The 21,968-nt window shown below is 39.9% G+C and overlaps 1 protein-coding gene across 2 annotated transcripts; it reads left to right on the top strand.

The window, feature by feature from the left end:
- Positions 1–474: 474 nt before the first annotated feature.
- e2f2 (E2F transcription factor 2) lies at positions 475–21,432 on the top strand. 2 transcript variants are annotated; one of them, XM_041812996.1, is made up of 7 exons: positions 475–1,221; positions 13,388–13,487; positions 14,513–14,732; positions 16,819–16,980; positions 17,098–17,212; positions 17,330–17,525; positions 19,685–21,432. In XM_041812996.1, exons 1-7 carry the CDS (start codon positions 946–948, stop codon positions 19,957–19,959), a joined length of 1,344 nt encoding a protein of 447 aa, XP_041668930.1. In that variant the 5' UTR covers positions 475–945; the 3' UTR covers positions 19,960–21,432. The 2 variants fall into 2 exon arrangements, with proteins under 2 accessions (XP_041668930.1, XP_041668929.1); XM_041812995.1 differs by having other exon boundaries at positions 17,327–17,525.
- The last annotated feature ends 536 nt before the right edge of the window (positions 21,433–21,968 follow it).

Raw genomic sequence — 21,968 nt, 5'->3', positions numbered from 1 at the left:
TTTGAAAGTGCTTGAATCTTAAGTAGTACTTACAGTCAATTTAAAGTTATTTTTAAAAAAGTACTCAGTGTTTTCATTCATGGAATTGGCTTGAATACAAGATACATGTTATTCATCTTAGCCATTAAAACAGAAAAAGTTCGTCAACAATATTAAAACTCTTTAAATAAATTCTTGAATATATCCATTCATGCTGAAAGAAAGAATTGGTCATTGTTTCCATCTGCAGCCTGATATAAAAGAACATTATGTTCTGAAATTGTGTTACTGCTCCTTTAAGACGATCTGCCCGATGCGCGTACTACTGTTTTATGCAAATATGACAAGCCGAACGTGCCGTCAGCCAATCAGAGGCGAGCTCTAACCGCGGGAGATCCAAATTTCGCGGGACGAAGTTTGGCGGTAAAATAGCTGTTCTTTCCCAGCTCTTGTCCTCTTGTATGGAGAGAGAGGAGCCCTGAGGTGGACAGGAGACATAGACCGGGTATAGTTCCGCATCAGAAGGAGTCAGAGGAAGCCGTAAATCTCACGGTCGGACCTATTTTTAGAGGAAACCTAAAGCCTTTTTTGGCCTGGACTTTTAATGTTGGATGATTGTAGATATTTATTTATTGGGCAGATATTTTTGATAGCTTGAAAGACAAGTGTACTTTGTTATCGGACAAAGGATAACAACATCAAGAGGGCTGCTGCATTATTTGGCCAGAAAATACCAGAAATACAGCAGAATTAGATGCTTTTGTATTGAGTTTGGGCTATTTAAACTAAATGGGTCAGTGCTTTGTTATTATATTTGTATTGTAGACATATAATATCACGTAGAGCTTGCGGAGCAGCATTTTGTTTATTCAGGCGACATTTCTACACAGCTTCTAGTGCTTTTAGCTGCTAGCAAACTTCTCCCTCCGCTTGACCAATCCGGTTAAATTCAGTTTACCCAGGAAAATGATGCGGATGTCTAAAGGCGTCTCTCCGGCAGCTGCTCGGCCGGCTGTGGGACTGTCCTGCTCTCAGAACAAAATGAAGGTTTTGTCCACCGGAGGAGTGAAAGCCGAGTTCTACAGCACCGGCCTGTCCAGCCCGTTAATAAACACGGTACCGGCTGGATATTTCACCCAGATATGCAACACCTCTGCGGCTGAACAAAGAGCTAACAGCCTGTACTCAACCCCCCACGGACCTGAGGCTAAACCCATCAGATCATCCTCCGGGCGGCTACCGGTAAAGAAAGACTCCATATGCAATCCTACACAGCACATATATGCTTTTCAACATCTAAATGTATCCAATATGGGGGGTTGTGTGCTTGTATGTGGGCGGAATAATCCGTCATTTCCATTGGTATGCATGTTTAGCAGCATTTAAGGCGCATTCAAATATGTTTTGACGTGATAAGCCACAGAGGAGCCACTGTTCTGGCTGCTGGAAGTATCTGTGTGCCTGCCATGTTGAAGTTGTGTGACATCTCCAGCTGTAGCCTGACCATACCACTGTATGTGTGACTAATGCCAATAATAATGATAAGGGGGTGAGTTTGAGGAGTGTGAGGCCCCTGTGGTTGGCCCCCACAATGGGAGATACACCAATCAAACAATGACCAGGCTCTTTGAGGACACTAATGTAAACACAGCATTTGATATCTGCTCAGTTGAGCTCTCTTTGACTAAGAAACAAGCTTCTCAAAAATGCCCCAGAGTCACTATAAACCCTTCCATTTGTACAGCATTTTTTGTCATTACACCCACATGACAGCTGCAACAACCACACCTGTTATTAGAGCAGTGCAGGACCTGTGTAACCTGCTCCTATCCCTGTAGGAAGGAGGTGGAGGTCAGAGGCCGCTGCCAAACAACTGGTGTTTACTCATCAGCGGTGGAGATCACAAGATAGCTCACAGTACATCAGCAATATGGTTCCAAAGTAGCCACAACATCACAATGCAATGATCATGCAAAATTTGATTTATGCCAAGAACATCATAAAATGAATCATTACATTATCAAAGAAAAAGTGCAGGATGAAGTGGCGTTTCCTTTTTGTGACCTACAAATACTTTTAACCAGTTCTTTTGTAGGGAAGGACAGTGGATAGAATCAGAAACTGGGACGAGAGAGTGGGCGAGAGACATGCAGGAAAGGAGCCAATGGCTGGACCCAAACCTGAGCCTCCCATGCACATGGGATACGACTGAACTGCTAGGTCATCAGCGTTGAATATGTATATTTTAGCGGGGGGGGGGTTAAAGATCTGTAGGAAGCTGTCCATGACCAATAAACAAGTAAAATATCCCCCCTTAATCTCCGATTGAATCAAGTTTATCAGACAGCAGAAGAGAAAGTCAAGCATGCCCTCCCTCCCATTGATGTATGAGAAAGGGAGACATCTCCTGTTAAATATGAGCCTTTCCTGTGTGGTGATTTGTTAAAGAACCACAATAGAGTGCACGCTCTAAATCTTTGTAATAAGTCAGAAGGCACAGCTTAAATGCTCTTCTAATTGTATTGTTGGCTAATCACCGCAAACATGCATTGGCATGCAGAGACGCTGGGCCATTATGCAGTTATTTGGGGAAATAATAATGGTGTAAAGATAAACCAATATGGATCGGTTATCACCATGTTCTCCTGTACTAGCCGACACACAGAGCTCTGCCTATGCAAATCTTCTTTTGATTTGTAAACTGGCTTTGACTTGTGCTTCTAGGGCAGATTTGATATTTATTTTTCACTGTTATCAGGATAAATAAGGCTAAAGAAGTTACAAGTACAGAAGAACAAAAATGTATTTACCAGTAAATATTAACTTTGATATTAATCTTTCAACTAACCAAACTAACTTCCAAAATTAACTTTGGAATTTCCCCTTGCAGGACTAATAAAGGAATATCTTTAGTTTGACACATTCGCATATGTGTGATGAAAACTTAAATATAATTTCATAATGTTTGCACAGAAGGCCTGGGATTTAGTCTCTTATAAATAAGCTCAAAGACACTCAGACTATTATGAAATGGTCCTTTTTCCCCTTTTATGAAATTTTTATTTAAGTAAAAAGTTATTTTTATTTTATAACTAGTTTGTACCAGATCAAACTGGACCGGATCGGAGCAAATAGTTCTGTATTTTAATGAATTGCCGGTGAATCTAATTGTAGCCTGTGAATCGAGATTCGAATTGAATGGTCTTGAGAAGAAGAAGAGATTCACACCCCTAAGAAATAAACACCCCTTTCCATTCAAATCAGCCCTATTGGATTAAGCATCTAATGACATGGATTGTGTAAATAGTTGATTTCAGATTAGCAGAGAGAAGGAACCAATTCCATCTCTGTATGGCTTTAAATAAGCTCTGATAGATGATATGTAAACAAGGTCTGTAAAAATTATTTTGATATTGCTAAAATTACACCAAAAACAGGAGTTAAATCAGTCTGATGCCCTCAGCTGTTCTTTTAACCATGCGTGGCACTGTTACACATGACAAGGATGTGAGTGCTGCAGGTGTTTTCTTAGAGTTTTCCTTCATTCAAGGAGGAAACTTTATCAAGGTGGTGCTTAATTAACAGATTTATATCACCACTTCTTTGTTTAAAAGCACTCGTATTCTGAAAAATTCTGAAAATGATAGGTGAAACCAAGCTCTCTGCAAATTAATATTCTTTTTATTTAATACTAATTGGACTCTGCGCAGGTTTGGATTGTGGCCTTTTTTTTTTTTTTTTTTTTTAGATTTCCTGAATTGCTGTGAGGATAATGGGTGAAGGGTTAGAGTGTACGGGCCAGGGTCTCCAAATCTCAGGTTAACCCCCTGCCCTTGGAGCCTGTATTTACTAATAGGCCCCTCAAGAGGATTAGTAGGATGTAAGTAAAGTGGAAAACAGGTTACCACCTGGCTTATTATACATGACAAGGTGGGCTTTAATTACAGTTCAAGACTTTATTTGCAAATTAAAGAATCCCGGGTTGTGTCTAAAGGCTCAGAAATTAAGTGCGCATTCACACTAGGCCATCCATATCATGCCGTATTTGACCGTATTTGACCCCCCCCCCCCCGGCCCGCACTCACACTGCTCAACACATCCAAGCCTGGGCACCGATACGTCACGCACTGATGTCATCACAAACAGAATCCACTGTTGACGAATGTATGTGTGTTGATGATGGTACACATAAGATTTGTTTTTTAGGCTGTAAAATAGCAGCAGATTTATACAATATCTGATTTGACTCCGGTGTTATTTCACCTGACCATCAGTAGGCTACTTTAACTATACAGAGCCCAGTGGGGGGAGAGAGAGAGAGGTTCATAGCCGAGAGTTATCACTTGGCGCATATAATCTGGAGCCTGATCAGAGTTCCAGGCACTTCTGCTGAATGAAACCTGGACTTTTTAACTCGTATGAGCCCCTACAGTCATTCTTCTGCCTGTCTGTGTACTATCTGAATCCCCCCTGGCATTCTTTTATGCGCCATGAACTGTGCCATTTCCCTGCATATGTTTGGATGACCTTCAGTGCTGCGCCTAACAAGCTCTCATGTCAATGGACAGCCTGTGTCAAGATCAGGATTAAATATTCAGTTTAAAGATTTTTTTTTTTTTTTAACCACCACAAGAGCAATTTTAACCATCTGATGAGAGCTGGAAGTGAAAACGCCACAGGATTAATAAACGACGCTTCGTTCAAACGTCAGCTATCAAGATCACAATTTTATTCCTAGGCAAATAATTTCCAATTCCATCAGTGCAAACTGTAGTTGCCAGTGTTTGTCCCAGAATAACCATCCCACCCGGCCTCTTGCGGTATGTTTATTTTCTGCTCTTTTGCCAGCATTCATCAATAGTACATTGTAAAAAAATGCTCAAACACTATCACTCCCCTTTTAAAGGTTTCACTCACTATCCTGTCTTCATAGCAGCTGCATGTGTGAGGGGTTGTTGTGACTGATGTGGTATTTCTCAGCCATCATGCTTAAGTGCAGGAGTGCAGGGTGATAAAAGCAGCAAGATGCTGCAGAAGAATGTTGACATATTGTTTGTTGTAATTACAGGAAAGATTTACCAGTGGATGTATCTTTTCTGCTAGAAGATCTGGATGATATACGACTCAAAAAAGAAATGGTGGCCAGCAAATACACTTGGGTGGCTTTCAGTGTAACTGGAAGGCCCCAGTTAGTATTGTCAGTGTGTGGGAAACACAGGTTACGTTTAGTCAACTAGCCCAAATAAAAAATGAAAAGCAGTAAGCAATCAAAACGGAGATTTATTTAAGATAGGATCACAGTGGCGCTTGGTAGCAGTGCTGGCCTTCAGTCATTTTGCAGGTTAATATTAACATTTCATGAATGCTTTGTAAGGTCAAGGTCAAGCTTTACGTTATCTCTTTTGTCAGGGCATTTTCTCCCCTGGTAATACACCTGTAGACTGCCAGAAGTTTTTGGGCCCTTGGGACATCCACAGCATGACCAGGGGCCCGTGTTAACCCAACCCATTAAGAGAAAAGTATTCACATTTGATGATTCACCAAGGATGTGGTCTCAACTGTCGGGGGGAAAAAAAGATGACCCTTAAAAAATGCAGATCAGGTTTCAAAAGTCCCACGATGGTGAAACTTTCTCAACATTTCAGTGAATGAAGTAAACTTTCAGTTCTTTAGCGGAAAAGCACCTTAAAGTCTTACTATGAGTGGGCACCGGGCTGACACTTCTACTATGTTCGCATCATAAAGAAACTCAATCCTTTTTGAGGTGCTTTTTTAAAAAGTGACAGAGACACGGTGGCTGTAAGAAGATTTTTCCTCTCTCCTTTCTTCTCAGCCTTAAAAACTGCCACAGCTGTCACCTGGTAGATTCACTGTAATGTCTTTTTCTTGAGTACTTGGGTAAGGGATTCATGGCTTTCTGACTTTTTTTCTTAGAGCTTTATTATATTTGAAACTGACCTGAATTTACACACTGAAGATGGCTGCACAGGCTGAGTTTAGGTATCTATATGTCCTGAATGCATTCAGCCCATTCTCTTTTCCTTTGATACAGAAAATTACATACAATATCTGATTTATGGGTGAAACAAATAATTCATAAATATATCTCTCCTCAAAAAACACAGTCAGGGGAAACATAACTCATGCTCAGGTTAATGTGATTGACATGCAGGCATTATTAGTGTGATTGATGTCTGCATTAACAATAGTTGTAGACACAGCTGACTGAGTGTCCTCCTTGCTTGCTTGCTGACACAGCTGCCTCAGTTCATGTGCACCCATGGGTCTCATGTTTACAGGAAGTGCCACTTCTCCATGTGCAGCTCACTTCCTTTAACTTGAACAACACAAAAACCACAAAAAGTTAATTTTTAAGTCTATTATAGGACAATTGTCTTATCTTTTGATTTAAGTTTCTCTGAGTGCTAACAGGCTTAACAGATCCATACAACAACCATGTACAATCCTACAGTTTGGGGCTCCAGAAGTACTCAGGGAAAAGAAAATGAAAGGGTGGCTTTAGTTAGCATGTTTTTGCTCCTTTTTCCTTTAGAATATCCTTTCATAAAAATGGAGTACAAGACTCAGGCCTCCCTACAAAACCCAGGGTGGCCATGTCCATGAAACTTTTAGAGGAGGTGGTGTAAAAATGACCATGCAACAGCGTCTTACGCTACAGCCCTTTTCTCTCATGCAACCCTTACATTTTCTTGTGTAACCTACCCAGAAAATATCCCCTTGCCTGATCACACTCTTCCATCATAGCAGGAAGTTCAGTTTGCCACCAGGCAGGAGAGGAGTGTGAGGAGGCTTGCAGGGTAAAGTCTGGGTGACAAATCCAGCAGTTTGCGTTCACACATGCAGCTCACGCAGATACATTAAGGAGATTTTCAGGTGTGCTGTGCATGTGTGAAAGTGGCTTTTTGGACATACTGGCAGCTCTTCTCTCCTGCTGCCCTCACTGAGACTGTCAGAGTTCAGAGCAGAGACAGACCAAAACATAGGCATAAAGAGCACTTTACTGATAGGCTAATTAGTTGATAAGCGCAAAACAAAGTAGTATTATAAATCATAATAAAGCAAGATGCAGTAGCCTTCCTTCAACTGTCTGCTTGACCAAAATAAACAAACTCAAACCGTGGGAGTAGCATGCACTCACTGGCTTGTTATTCCTCTTGAAGCTAGCCTTTGTGCCATCCCATTGATGCCATCCGTGCCTGTGAATCCCTTTCGGCAGCATTTCCAGCGAGCCTAAAACTCAGGTGACTTTTCGGGACTTTAAAGATTAAATTCACAACATTACATTTGAAAACTTTTAATCCCTTTTAATCAATTTACAGTGCTGCTCACTTTAATGCTAACCGTCATATTGCTTTTTCTTTGTGAGGGTCTGTCAACCAATGGCAGGCTGTTCAGTCATCACGTTGTGCTACCTGAATAGAGAGCCTGTGATGCTGCCCCCAGTGTTATTTTATTTCTTAGCAGTAAAACTCACAATAATCAACAGGAAAACAACAATAAGGGTCACATAGAGGATGTCCATCATCTTGGTAAATGAACCAACATAGCATTCTGTCTGGACATTATTTACTGTAATATTAAAGTGCAGTTTGCTAACAGTTTTAATCCTATTTAAAGATTTTAATAGTATTTTAACCATAGAAATTGTGAAAATAATTTCAGTCTTACATGGTACATTTGAGCTGTGTACCAGTTCTTGCTATAGGTAATAAATGGGGCGAAATTTGGGTTGATGTTTGTGGCTGCTCTTGCAGTAATTAAGCCACATCTCAGCATCTTCTACCAGTTCACTGGTTACACTTGTCCATAGGACATGTCCAACTTTTCATCTGGATTTTATGGTCAATGACCACCCTTGTCCTCACTGCTCTGTTGCACTGCATATGAATAAATTTGCCTGTCTGATAGATAAGCAGTGAAGGAGGTCTGAATAATACTAACAATGTCCCTTTTATTCCCCGCTCATGTCACGAGTGCATTTGTTCCCAGATTTACATGGAATGTGGACAGTCTGCCAAAACTGCTTGAGCATTGATGTCAACTTTTTGAAGCATCCTTCTTCTGTCCACCTCTTAGAAAGAATCTCTCTAAGAGGTGGGCTTCTTACTACTTCCTGGGATCTCTTGAATCACATTGTGGCTCCAGAGATTCTTTACAGCTTCTCTGTTTGGGCCTCATTCAGACTGATGACACTTGGGTGTGACATTGCCAACTGTATGCATTCACCCAAACTTCTCCTTTCTCCTTCACCTTGTTTTACTCCAGCCTCAGGCCGCTGCAGCATAATGTCCTCTATAGGAGGAGTTTTGCATTTCAAAGCAGCCTCTCCCCCCAAATGGGCAGATCCACCCTTCTTTTTTACCTCTTAAGTGACAAGTTGACGATCTCATCAGCGATGCAGGCATTGTTGTTCTTCTGGGGTGTGGCGGGGGGGGGTGTAAAGAGCTGGAGATATTTGCAGGCAAACTGCAACTTGCCCTTGGCTTGGTTTAGAATCTGAGTCCCATGCAGCCTGACAGACAAGGTTTGTTGTTTTTTAAAGAAAGGCTTGCCTTCACGTGACTCTGACTCTGTGTGTGAAACGCTGCTGTAGATGTTTCGCCACAGCAGCAGAGATGGCGGGAATCAGCGGGAGGATGTCGAGTGAACATAGAAGGCCACGTGTGGTGTCTGGGTGTAACTGGGCAGGCAGGCAGGGTGAGGTTACAGCAAACATGAGTGGAGTGATACTACGAGGGTGGGAGATAAAGAGCTAAAAGAAGCAAAGCTTTTAGGATTCATCTGCAGCACCTTGATAGTTGAGTGTGAGTAAGATTTGGAACAAATGCATCCTTTAACTTTGATAAACAACATCATTTTCTGACTGAACACTGAAGCAAACCATTTGATATAGTCTTTAGAGAGCAGAGGATGTTTCCTAAGCATCTGTTTGTTCAAAATTGGCACAGTGTCATGAAATACTGTTGACTTCACAGAGAAAATGCTACATCAGGGCCCCCTCCCTAACCCATACAGCTGCAGGCTGGAACCGTTGGTGCCCCTCTAACAACACACCACAATGCCTGCGGCTGTAATTTTCAACCTGTGAGCCTGAAAAATGCAGACATGGTGTCGCTTTGGCTGTACTAGACCACCCTACCATCAGTGGATCAGTGGATCAATAGAAAAATCAGCACCATGGTGTAAAATAAATATAAAAAATATACTGTATAATAAATATACTGTCTTTAAAAACTTGAAAAGAAGGCAGCGATAAATGAGTGCATGTAGGCACCATGAGGATCCGCTCTACAAGTATGAAGACATTCAAATGTATTTTACCCACTTATTTTGCACTGAGAAACAGGTCATGAAGTATTGATATTTTGTTGATGATTACTTCATTTCACATCAGGGAGATGAAAATGTAATATTATGGTGTCTTTTTTCCACTGCTGCTTCAAGAAAAGATCTACGCTGTGACAAAAATCCATGACTGATCCAAACCCTGAGATCTATTTATGATCCACTGCACCACTCGAAGTTATAAAACTGAGCAATGGAGCTGAAAGGAAAAGGATCATCAAGTTTACAAGACAATCAGACCTGCTGCAGAATTGTCTGGGGCCTGATAAACCCAGTGAATGAGCCCTCCCCTGTTGTGATTTATTGATATCCCAATGCATGTGTCTTGGATCAGTAGCATTGGTGCTAGCATCCTGGCTAACAGTAACTTAATTTTGATGCTGAAAAGTGTCAAGCTATTATTGGGTTCTGATGTTTAAATTATGTATTTGTGTCACTCTTTAACCCCTTTTCATAACCTTCTGCCCACTGTCTCTGCCTTGTAGCCACTTTTTAACCACTTTTAACCATTTTGCCTCTGATTTTTTTTACCTTTCTTGATCCATTTTTGCCTCTTTTAGCCCAATATGGCCTCTTTTCAACCATTTTTCACCATTTTTCCTCCCATTTTTTGCCTTTCTTGACCCATTTTTGGAACCTTTTAACCCGATTTTGCCAACTTTTCACCATTTTCCCATCTATCGATTTTCCACTTTTTGCCTTTCTTGACCAATTTTTGCCTCTTTCAGACCAATTTTTGCCACTTTTTAACCAGTTTTTACCATTTTTCCTCCCACTTCCAACCCCTTTTTGCCATTCTTGACTCATTTTTGCCTCTTTTGGCTCAATTTGTCCTCTTTTTAACCACTTTTCACAATTTCTTGACCCTTTTTGTGTCTTTCAACCCACCTTTGCTCTTTTTTACCAGTTACTTCATTATTTTTATTTTTTTCCCTTTAAGTTATTTCACTTTCCTCTACTTTATTCTCTGGTATCCTGAAGTTTGTGCACATCATGGCTTAGCTATGAAGTCTGACATTACTTGCCGAACATTTTAGTCAATTTGTCCATTCACATTGTTAACATTAGCAAAAAAAGGGGCATTTCAGTTAAAAGAGGGGCTTACATTGAAATTAGGCTATGCTACACTACAGCAAAAATAAAGCTCTTTTTTGTTGCTTTTGAGCAATAATTTTTCAGGTTAGAAATTAAAAATGGCTATCACAGCTTAACTTTACAATGGACCATGATTTTTCAAGGGTCCCCCATTTGGCTGGGCCCCCAGAAAGCTTTCCCCTTTATCCCCCCTTATGGGTGGCCTTGAAGACAAGTCGTCCCTCTGTTTAAAGTACAGCTGTCATTTCTTAAAATCACTCATTAACACAGTTTTAACTTATAAGAAGTCTTCACAAATAGTTACAATCCCCGTTTTGCCTAGTGAAGTTTCTTTTGCACTGTCCCTAAAGCTTCTTTCTGGCTGCTCGTGTGCTGTAGGGATCAAAAGATGTCCCGCCATCAGCATGTACACTTGCCATGCTGCTCCAGATGTCGCTGGACAACAGGTGGACGTGTCAGGGAGTGACTGGGACAATGGCAGCCTTGATTATCTCCACACATAGACACTCATCCACACATGGTCAATGAATTACTGATCCTGTCCCTGTCAGTTGTTGAATAAAGTGATTTACTGGAGCCATGCACTGAAAAAAGGGATTTGTCTTTTTTGAAGACAGGGAACTAAAGCTGTCTGGTTTGGTTCACTTTGACTGTTTAGTATGCAACTTTTTGAGAATAGTCAATAGTACCTAATTAAAAGATCCACACGAACTATTTTTGGCACCCTCCTGTTGGTGTATAAAGCATTCAACCCTAAAGAGTGGAGCTAGACTCACTGTGATCTTTTGATCACTCAAAATGAGCTTCACTTTCTGTGCAATGATGGTGTAAATGAACAAACAGAAAAAACATGCCATTCTTTGTACTGACCTAAACAGCTTTTCTCCTTTAATTATTTTTCACAGACACACTTTTAGCGTAAATGGTAGTGCATTATTTTATGAAATAAACCTACAGAGGAATTGGTTCAAGTCATCAACTATTTAAACTGAACTGGTTCTGAGAGTCTCTTTTAGATGTTGACAGATGTTTTTTTCAGGGCCAATACAGATTACTAGAAGTTTCAATATTTAGAAACGATACGCAATAACTATCTTTGCAAGATCAGGGTTAAATGTACTAGCCCATATCAAACTGGACCATATGGTGGAAACTCACCATAAAGGTAAAAGAGAGGACAATCATAGGTAACCAGATGCTAAATTACCCAGCAGCCTTTGTGATGCAAGCTGAAGCCACTGGAGTGACAATTATGTTTAAAGATTGACTGAAAACTTTCACATCCATCATGGAGTTAAACATTAGCCTGGAGTCATCGTCCACTGTTGGGTGGTGCTGGTTTTCACAACATTCTTGTCAGTTGGTCATTTCTCAATCTAAAGAGGAAATCTTGTCTCTTACCATTTTCACTTTTGTTTTATGAAGTTATTTAGGTTATTGTGAGACGTTACAGTCACATGATAAAGATAATCAGGTTATAGTGGTCCAAAGGTTGCGCATGCATCTGTTGATTAGTGTGTGTTTTAGTGTAGCAGTCATGTAATCATCTATCTGTGTGTTAAGCTTCAGAGAAGAGGGGGGAGAGGTCATTGAGTGGATCCTAGGATTTCCTCGAGTTATGCAGGCGGTGTGCTGAGAGCTGATCATCCCCCTTCCCTCACACACACAACTCAAAGTGCTTGAGAAAGTGTGAGGGGGGTGCTTTGTTCCTGCACTCGAGGGCTGTTGGCACATTTACGACACCATTCAACAGCCCCCTATTTAGCACTTCTACTAGCATTGATGTCACCGTTTCACGAATGGGCCAAACTGGCCTTACACACTTGATTCTCATGACTTAAATTTAACTCGCCATCATGTAAAACCAACAGGGATTACAAGCCAGGAAGAATAGCCTACAGCTTCCATTTGACCTCAGAGTAGTACATAATCCAGACGTTGGATACAGTCAGAATATAGGTTCTTTGCAGATGATGTGACGCAGCTGCCAAGGACTCTAGGTAGAGGGGAAAAGGTGATATCTACATAGAGAAACACTACCAAAAGGCCATGTTTGTGCTATTTACAAGTATGCCAAGCATTAAAAGTGTAACAAAAAATGTTTTTAAGCTACTTTTGTGTCCCAAACATAGTGAAATATTCTGTTTGAAAAGCTCACAGAGAAACGGAAGGTGATGTCCTTCCAGTCTCACTCGTTGTGACGGGAAATCTATCTCTCTTCAGAGAACCAGATCATTTTGCCCAGCTCATCAGAGCTCAAACAGGAGCTAGCTAACCTGGCTCACATAAGAGCTGATTTGGTGAGCAGGCTCATTTGTGAACGGCACACTGGGCATCTCACCTCACAATGTTTATTTGCTTGATAGAAAATCACTGTTTCAGTTAAATGCTAATGTGACAAAAAGGATTTTTTTTAATATGTTAAAGGGGCTCAGCTAGCCTCTTAGCTCAGTACAAGACTCTGCAAGACTCTTGTCTTCCTTCCACCCTCTCCTGCTGGATTTCTGACCTCTTGCTCCTGCAGAGCATGCCATCCTCTCCCCCTGCATCCGCAATGGGTGTGTTCAATCCCGCCTGTATCCAGTGTGGATTCTTGATCATCTTTTTTTAATATTTAGAGTAGCAGTATATGTGTTGGGTCCCTTGATATCCTACTGCCAATGCAGCCCTCTAGTCTGCAGGACTGAGTGATATTGATCACCTCCACGCCTGTGGGAGGGAAAAAAATCCCATTTTTGTAAATTGAAGTGATCATACTCAATGTATGTAGAAATTTTATGATACCTTCCTCCGTGCCCAGTCATTCCTTAGGCTGTCCCCCATCCCTGCTCCCCCATCAGGCATTCAGGATGAAGTGATTGCAAACATCCTATTTAAATGGTGACAGTGTGGGACATTTTTCCTCGTCTTTTAAAACACTCGTTTACTCAATCCTCTTTCTCTTCAGGCAAAAAGAAAGCTGGATTTGGAGGATCCACTTTACCTGCCAGAGTTTCGCACACCCAAAGGCAAATGCAGCATCACAGCCAGGATACCAAGTCCAAGGAGTGAGTACCACAATACAAACCATAGGGAGATGAAATGACATATTGAAAAGAGTAAGGTTAGTGGATACCAGAATTTTTAATGTACAATATGATACTAGTTAAGATGAAAGATTTATGTACCTGTGATATGCACACTGTATACGTTTTACAAATGCATACATTGTAATCGGTTTATGCAATTAGTTTGTCTGCATTTTTGATGGATTCAATCCTCTCCTATGCACATGTCTTAGGAAAAGGGTGTTTTAATTGATTCGGTCTTTTCAAGCCTGCTTTTCATCAAAGTAATCGAGAAATTGATCATTTATAAACACACAAAAAAAAAAAACAGTTAAACGTGTCCAGCATTTTTACAGTCAGTCTTCATAGAGACTTCAGGTCACACAGAACTGAAATCTGTTCTTAAATGTCTGCAGGACTACTTCATGCATTACATTAAGTTTTTAGTACAAAAAAGGGTGAAACAATCAGAAAAGATGAACATAATCCAGAGAAATGCAGGCACAGTAACATTAAATGACAATAATGACAAACAGAAGGATGCAGTCAACAATAAAGTCACAATAAATCCAGTTTTATTATAAAAAGAGCTGTAAAGTACTCCTTAAGTGTGGGGAGATAAGGAAGTTGTCCCATTACAGTTCTTTACAACGGTGTGAGTCCAAAGGGGACAGGAAAGGGATTGGGTTTGGTGTTTGGATGAGAGGGTGGAAGATTGTATAGGGGATGAGGTTTGGGGTGCTCTGGAGGAAGTCCTGTTTCTTTTGAATAAGCCTAGGGTAAGAAGCAGAGGGGCATCAGGATTTGTTCCTGCAGGACAAAGAAGCTCCTAAAAAAGATTTAAAAAGACAAACCTTTAACCAAGTTAATATGAAATTGTTAGATAGCTTTAGATTATAAACAGGCCAGGTAAAGTACAGCTGAAATATTCTCTATTTTGGTCATATTTTCATCATCTTACCCTTTATAATAAGGATTTCTGCCTTTAGTCCTTATTGTTCCCATGTCTCTGTCTTTACTTTCAGCTCCAAAGTCACCAGGTGAGCGAACACGATACGACACATCCTTGGGTCTCCTCACAAAGAAGTTTGTGGGTCTGATTGCCGAGTCTCCTGATGGAGTTCTTGACCTGAACTGGGCCACTGAAGTCCTGGAGGTCCAAAAGAGACGCATCTACGACATCACCAATGTCCTGGAGGGGGTCCAGCTCATCCGAAAGAAGTCCAAGAACAACATCCAGTGGCTGTGAGTAGCAACGAAGAAGTAACATTAGAGATGAAATAGTCTGACAGTTGAAGATATGAATAAACTTCACAGTGCAATTAAAAAAATCGACTTTAATATGGACAGTTTAAACAAAAAATACTTATTTTCAGTGCACTTTTTTATTCTAATATGCAGAGGTACTTTGGTTTCTGTGACATAAAATGAAGGGGTAACATTTATTTGTCTTTAGCTGTCCTATCCTAATAAAGGCAAAAAAGCTCAAAAATTATATAAAAAATATATAAATTAGTCACTTCCCAGAGCGATATGGCGGCACAGTGTTTAGCGCTGTTGCCTCACAGCAAGAAGGTCGCTGGTTCGCTTCCCAGTCAGGACCTTTCTGTGCGTAGTTTTCATGTTCTCCTTGTGCATGCGTGGGTTCTCTACGGGTACTCTGGCTTCCTCCCACCACCAAAAACATGCTCATTAGGTTAATTGGTGACTCTAAACTGGCTGTAGGTGTGAATGTGAGCATGCCTGGTTGTCTGTCTCTATATGTCAGCCCTGGCGACCAGTCCAGGGTGTACTCTGCCTCTCGCCCAATGACAGCTGGGATAGGCTTCAGCCCCCCCACCCCCCTGACCTGGAACGGAATAAGAGGTGTAGAAAATGGATGGATGGATGGATAGTCACTTTCCTTCACTTTACTAGGATGTTTGTCATTTTTGTCACAATTTGAATTGAAGAAAAATATTTATTAATTTGTGGCTTTGTTCCCATGACTTTGTAAGAAAGGAAAATCTTTGATAAATCGTAATGAAAATGAAATCATGAATACACTATCATATAATGTATTGCATCATACCAGACATCCTTTTAGGCTCAGGCAGGACTCAGTGATATAAGTATCAATAAAAGCATCATAAAGGATATCTTATTTTTTTTCCATTTAAAATTGATTTCAGATGCACAGATAAGTTAGAAAAAGGAACTAGTTCCACAATCATGATTATGAATTACCACAAAGCAAGTTAAAAAAAAAATCCTACTGTGAAACATAGTGTTCATTCAGAAGCTGTTTGATTGACAAAAAAGCATCATGAGTCATCCTGAATTTACCTAATATGCCCTCTACTGGCCTTAAGGTGACACTGCACCTAAAGACAACTTGTGGCATGTCCCAGTTCTCCTAAATTGCATCCATGCATACCACACTAGAGCCCCTCACTTGAGGCTGAGTCCATCATGTTTTTATAAACCAGCCTTTCCCAAATTCTGTTTGGGTTTATGTAAAACATTTATATTTGCGGTTTTTCTTTCCTGTTTAGAGAAGGAAAGTGGAAAGAGTCAGAAACGGGGAGGAGAGAGTGAGGGAGAGACATGCAGGAAAGGAGCCACAGGCTAGACCTGAACCCTGATGTGACTTAAGGGCTAGACCAGGGTTGTCCAAACTTTTTCCATTGGGGGCCATATACAGAAATATACAAGGATGGTGGGGCCACTTTCATATACCTCACCTTGAGAAAAATAAAGTTAGTAAAACCAGTCTAACGTAGGTTCAGATATGCTCAGTGATTGGGCATGCTAAAATGGCCATTTAATGACTGACAAGGCAAATAGCAAGTTATTTTAAGGAGTTTGGGGTGGCCAATCAGATTTCGGGGGCTCTGGTTAGCCATTGATACCACCAGCCCTGTCCCCGGAATGTCATTGGTGCTGCTGTTTGCTGTCGTTACCTTTCAGGGTGTAAATCATGTTATTGTTATTTTGATTGCCAATATATTTACCTTTTACAGTGTTGTCTCAATTTAATTATGAAAATGTGAATAAATGCATCTCGTCAAAATGCTTGTTTACATAATTAGCATGGTAGCACTGCTTTGTGCTGAAACTAAGAAGAATGATAGAGTGTAATATCATCTAATATCAATAACATGCTTTAATGTGGACATTATATCATTTAATTTCAAGAATTTGTTGAGGGCCAGTCAAAAATGGCTCATGGGCCACATTTGGCCAGTATAATCTTCTATTGATTCCTGAACCGTGTTGAATGAGTACTCTCTTTAACATTGTCAGTTTTTGTTGGAGTCGTCACTTATTGTGTTTTTGCATCTTCCTGTAGGGTCGGTGATGTATTTGAGGGTGGTGCAGGTGGAGGAGAGAAGGCCAGCACCCTGAGGAGAGAGCTTGGAAACCTGGAGAGACAGGAGAGATGTCTGGATGAACTGATCCACTCCAGCAGCACACAGCTCAAACAGCTCACAGAATATGAAGACAATCAGAGATATCCTTTACATCACTCCTGCCACACCTTCTTATGTTTGTCTTCTGTGTCTAGTTTCACATGTAAAATACTCACTAAATATCTGCTGCAGCTGTTATCCTTGATTTTAAACTTTACGTTGGGCTATGTGACGTATCAGGACATCCGCTCCATCGCTAGTCTCCGAGACCAGACTGTCATCGCTGTCAAGGCCCCCGCTGACACCAAACTGGAGGTTCCAGACACAGCAGGGGTGAGCACACTTTTTTTTTTTTTGCAAAAATAGATTATAAACACAGGTTATCAACAGCTGCACAAAGAAAACATTAACAAGATCAATGCCTTTTTCTGTGTTTACTCTTTGCAGCAGGGTTCATTACAGATCTATTTAAAGAGTAAAAACGGTCCCATCGAGGTCTACCTGTGTCCAGAGGAGGGTCTTGAAGATGCCAGCCCTGTTAAAAGTGCAGTCACCCCTAAAAAGGAGTTCCCTCAACCTCACTGCGCACCAGCAGCATCCTCCATGGGCCCGCCAAGCTACAGCGTCAAAGAGGAGCCTGTCGAAAGTGAGTGCAGCTCTCAGGGTTTTTGTTTTTTTTTTAACAGCCCAGGAAGAAATTAGATTGCTCTTTAGATAAGTGTCATGGGTTGTTTGCTTATTCTTGCTAAGAGTTTACATGTTAATTTGCATGCATGTTTAAAAACTAAAGGGTTAGCTCTTGATGAAGAGACATCAGCTAAGTTTGGAGACAGTGCTGCTAAAACCTGAGACAAACTAAAAGATTTTCAAAATCATCTTGGGTATTCTCGATGTCCCCAGAATTTCTCATCATAAATATTGAACATGTTTAATTTGACAATGTGAAATCAAGAGTCACTCTGATCATCTTCTGAGCTGATCTCCTGTCTGAATCGAGCATGCCTGTAATGTTGTGTTCTGACCCAGATCATCAGTTTGAACTGATCAGATGTTACCATTGATTATTGATAATATTTTATTAGTTTTGAGCTTAAAATTATCATAATATTCACTGTTGCCATGTTAGTAGTATAACATCCCATATATTATATCCGACTGAGACCCTGCATGAACATATGAGGATGTTACATATCTGGCTTTCCTTCAACAAAGTTAGTAATTCTATGATTTGAATTTTTGAGATAATTGTAACATTTCTTTGGAAATTCGGGGCAAACTGCTTTGAAATTTTGAGGAATTTTCATGCAATATTTTGGGGACATGTTTGAACACTTTTAAGAGTTTAAGTTAAAGTTTTTGGTGGAATTTTCTTTTGGATTTTGGGGTACTTTCATGTACTTTTATCTTTTGGTTTGAATACCCTTTGAGATTTTCCTGAATTTTCATGGTAACATTGGGGTATTTAATTGGAAATCTTCTGTGGATTTTTTTTAAGGGAATTTATTTGTAATTTTTGGGGGAATTTGATTGGAAATTTTGGATGGAATGTGCTTTGAAATATATAGAATTTTTGGAGAAAGTTTTATCTTAATCTTCGGGGTTTTTTTCAGAAAGTTTACTAAAATGTTTGGGGTAATATTTGAGGGTCTTTGATTATTTTAATTAAATGTTTCTAATTTTTGAAAGAGTATTCGCAGCAATTTTTGACAATGCCTTGGAAATTTTTGGGTTTATGTGGAGATTATTTATATTTTTTTGATATCTCTCATAATTTAAAAGGAACTTTTCCAAGACCTCCAGAAATTTCAGTGGTACATTAAAACTTGCCCATAACAAGTACCTGTGGTCCATTATTGGAAAATATGACTCCATACGTGTCAAATTAAATCATCTAAATAAATCATTCCTTACAGACTGAATGGCCCCCTACCAACTGATCGATACAATCAAAATTATCAAAAACCTGCTCAACAATGTGTCGCTGCAGAAACAGGGCTTTCTAGAGATGTGTTGTGTTGTTTTTGAGTTTGTCTTTAAAATCCATACTGTGTGAAAATGACTTCTTACAAGGAATATTGTTGTTGTTGTTTTTTTTGTTGAATTGTAAGATAAACCTATTGTCCTCATATGCAGACTTCATTCTTTGGGGAAATCTACTTCCTGCTCAAAGACGAGGTTCCAGTTTTATACTTGTCAGATCCAAATTATGCCAAACTAAAAATGTTTTCTAAACAAAAGTGTGGGTCTCATGAGATTTAAGTTGAAAATGCCCTGAGCTCTCTGGTATGCCCTCTTGTGGTATCCTCCAGTAACATGCATAGTGTATAGGCAAGTATGACTGCAAGAAAATTAAGTATAAATACAAGCTCAAATACGTTTATTGTTTACCATATTCATGGTTTTCTATAAAAACTCATTCAATGTTTCCTTAATAAGTTATACCATTTCCAATGAGTTGTTTTTCATAGTATTTGACTGGCCTTTTAGCTGTTTGAAACCACACTGCAGTTTCCTGTGGTATTGCAATGTTTGCGTGGTATTAAAAGCATGCAGAAGAAAATAATGCAGAGCACAAGCAGAAGGCTCCATCTGCATCCATATGCATATCAGACAAAGAGCATAAATGAGCCTTTAGGAGGGCATAAATATTTAGATGAACAATAATTCTATTCTTTACAATTGAAATAAAAAATCCACTTTAAAAACAGTCGATCATATATAGAAGGAATAAGAAAGACAAGTTGGAAGTCACAAAACCTAAATTTAAATCTCCACCTCTCCTCCCTGTCCTTTTCTCAAACACAGCCAACGTATCTACAGTAGCCCCAGCATCCTCTTCAGCTGCAGCCTCCTCTTCCTCTCTGCTGGATGTGGAGGGTCTCCTGGGTTTGCCCCCCAGCCTGCTCCAGATCACAGAGGACCAGCTCCCTGGTACGTCTTTCACTGCAGACCCCAACACCCCATTTGTGAGCTTCTCTCCTCCCCTGGACCACGACGATTACCTCTGGAGCCTGGAGGACAGCGAGGGGGTGTCGGATTTCTTCGACACGTATGATCTCGGAGATCTGTTGAAGAGCTGAGGTAGACAGGCGGGGTTAGGGGGTAAACATTAAACAATCTCCTCTGGAGGTCGGAAATATTACATTTTGAAGCCATCGCTCTTTGTTTATGCCATGTTTGTTTTAATGTCAATGATTCAGAGGGAGGGGTTCCCCTCTTTGTTATTTTAATAAAGAAAATAACGTGTATATATGATTGTGAAACTGATCAGATGAGAGGTATGGTGAGTTTTACACTGATGTGTGTACTCTCCAAACTTTAGAAAACACTGTTTTAAAGCAGGGACTGTTTGTGCTACAGAGACAAAAATAGAGGGATTATTATGCATATCACATCACCAGCAACAGAATCTGATGTTTTTGGATTTCAGACAGTGTTTACAGTTTGATAACTCAGGAATATTTTGTTCTTCTTATTTCCAAAGTGTAAATGTATGTGCCACTCTTTGACCCGTAGGGGGCAGCCTTGTATTATGTCAGCTTTAACAGCCAGGCAGCTTCAATCACTGGATGAGAGTCTGCGAAAACTATCAAGAACAATACACAAGATTTCAAGTCCTAACATCTTCAGCACTGAATTAAGCTGTGAAATACTCCTTTAATTAACATTCTTATAGAACCTTCAGATCAAACATAAAGTTAGTCTGTGTTCAAAGTTTCTGTCTGATAAGGTTTGCTCTCTTTCCTTAAGCTTTATATCAGCCTTGGTCCTGTTTGGTGCTACATTTTGTGCCAAAATATGAGACTGCCGATGCTGGATGTAGATCAAGACTTAATGTCTGATAATGATTTTTCTGTGAACGAAAACAATCGTGACTTTGCAAGAGTTGTCATCGCTCTTATTGGTTTGGCAGCTTTATTTCAAGCTAAGGTGCTCATCTGTTTGTTTCTGATTAAGTAGTGCAAATCTACTCTCGTATTTCTGAGGAAATTACCCCAAAATGAATGAAATGCAGCCTCTGTGTTGCAGTAAATTGATGTAATTAAAGTGTCAATAGAGTAGTGATAATTTCCCCTTTTTTTTGTTATGAAACAATAGAACTCTGAAGAAAGAGTTAACGTCTTCCCTGTTGAAATGTTAAGCCCATAAATGTTTGTGCAGCCCTTTCTAAATGTGAAGGTGATGCACCCTGAGTTCAGAGCAGCTGTGATTTTATCTGTTTGGCGTTCTCGACATTTAAATTTGACGCTGATGTATTTTTTGGCTTTCCCTCTATGCTGCAGAGATAAGCTAACTGTCCTGTCCTAACGAAACTTGAATTGTGTGTCTGTCTGTGTGAATTTGACAACTAGGAAAATGGGTGTCATGGTGTGTTTGCGTATGAGTTTTTACTTTGTAGAATAGAAAATATGTGAATTCAGAATTTTGTAGGGTTTTTTTCAATGAGCATTATTTTCCTGGTATTTGTACATAGTTTGTTTTGTATTTATACCTTGTTTTTTCTGAATTTTTTGGAAGTTAATACTGGCCATTTCTACAGTCAGCACAACTGCTTTTGTATGACATGCAGCACTTAATATTTTTGTAATATTGTGTGGTCTGTTTGAAATTATAAAATAAATACTGAAGCCATGGTTTACACAGAATTTGATTGTGATTTTATTTTTCTGCTTTATCATGCCAACAGACTTCACTTTCTTCTTACAACTTTTTAGATTTAAAATTCCTTCGAAAAACTTTTAGTTTAGGTTAATTTTGGCGGACTTTAATATGGAGTTGAACCCCCCTTTGCAGCTCCAACAACCTCCACTCTTCTTGGAAGGCTTTCCACAAGATTTTTGAGTGTTTCTGTGGGATTTTTGCCCATTCATTCTGCAGAGCAGCCTTTCCCAAACTTCAGCCCAATTCCAGACCTGGAAAACTTCTGGGGCCCATCAAAACCCTTGCACAACCATTACATGAGACTCAAATATCTCAACTTTTGTTTCATAAATTGGGAATTCCAATGCAATTGCTTTGCTTTCAGATTAGTGTTCAAAAGAAAGTGTTTGTAGGGTCACAAAGTACAATCATGGGAACTGCTATTTAT

This window comes from Cheilinus undulatus, linkage group 18 (assembly GCF_018320785.1).
Source record: "Cheilinus undulatus linkage group 18, ASM1832078v1, whole genome shotgun sequence".
Classification (NCBI taxonomy): Eukaryota; Metazoa; Chordata; class Actinopteri; order Labriformes; family Labridae; genus Cheilinus; species Cheilinus undulatus.
Note: the sequence above shows the minus strand (reverse complement) of the source record. Positions and strands in the feature narration are given on the sequence as shown.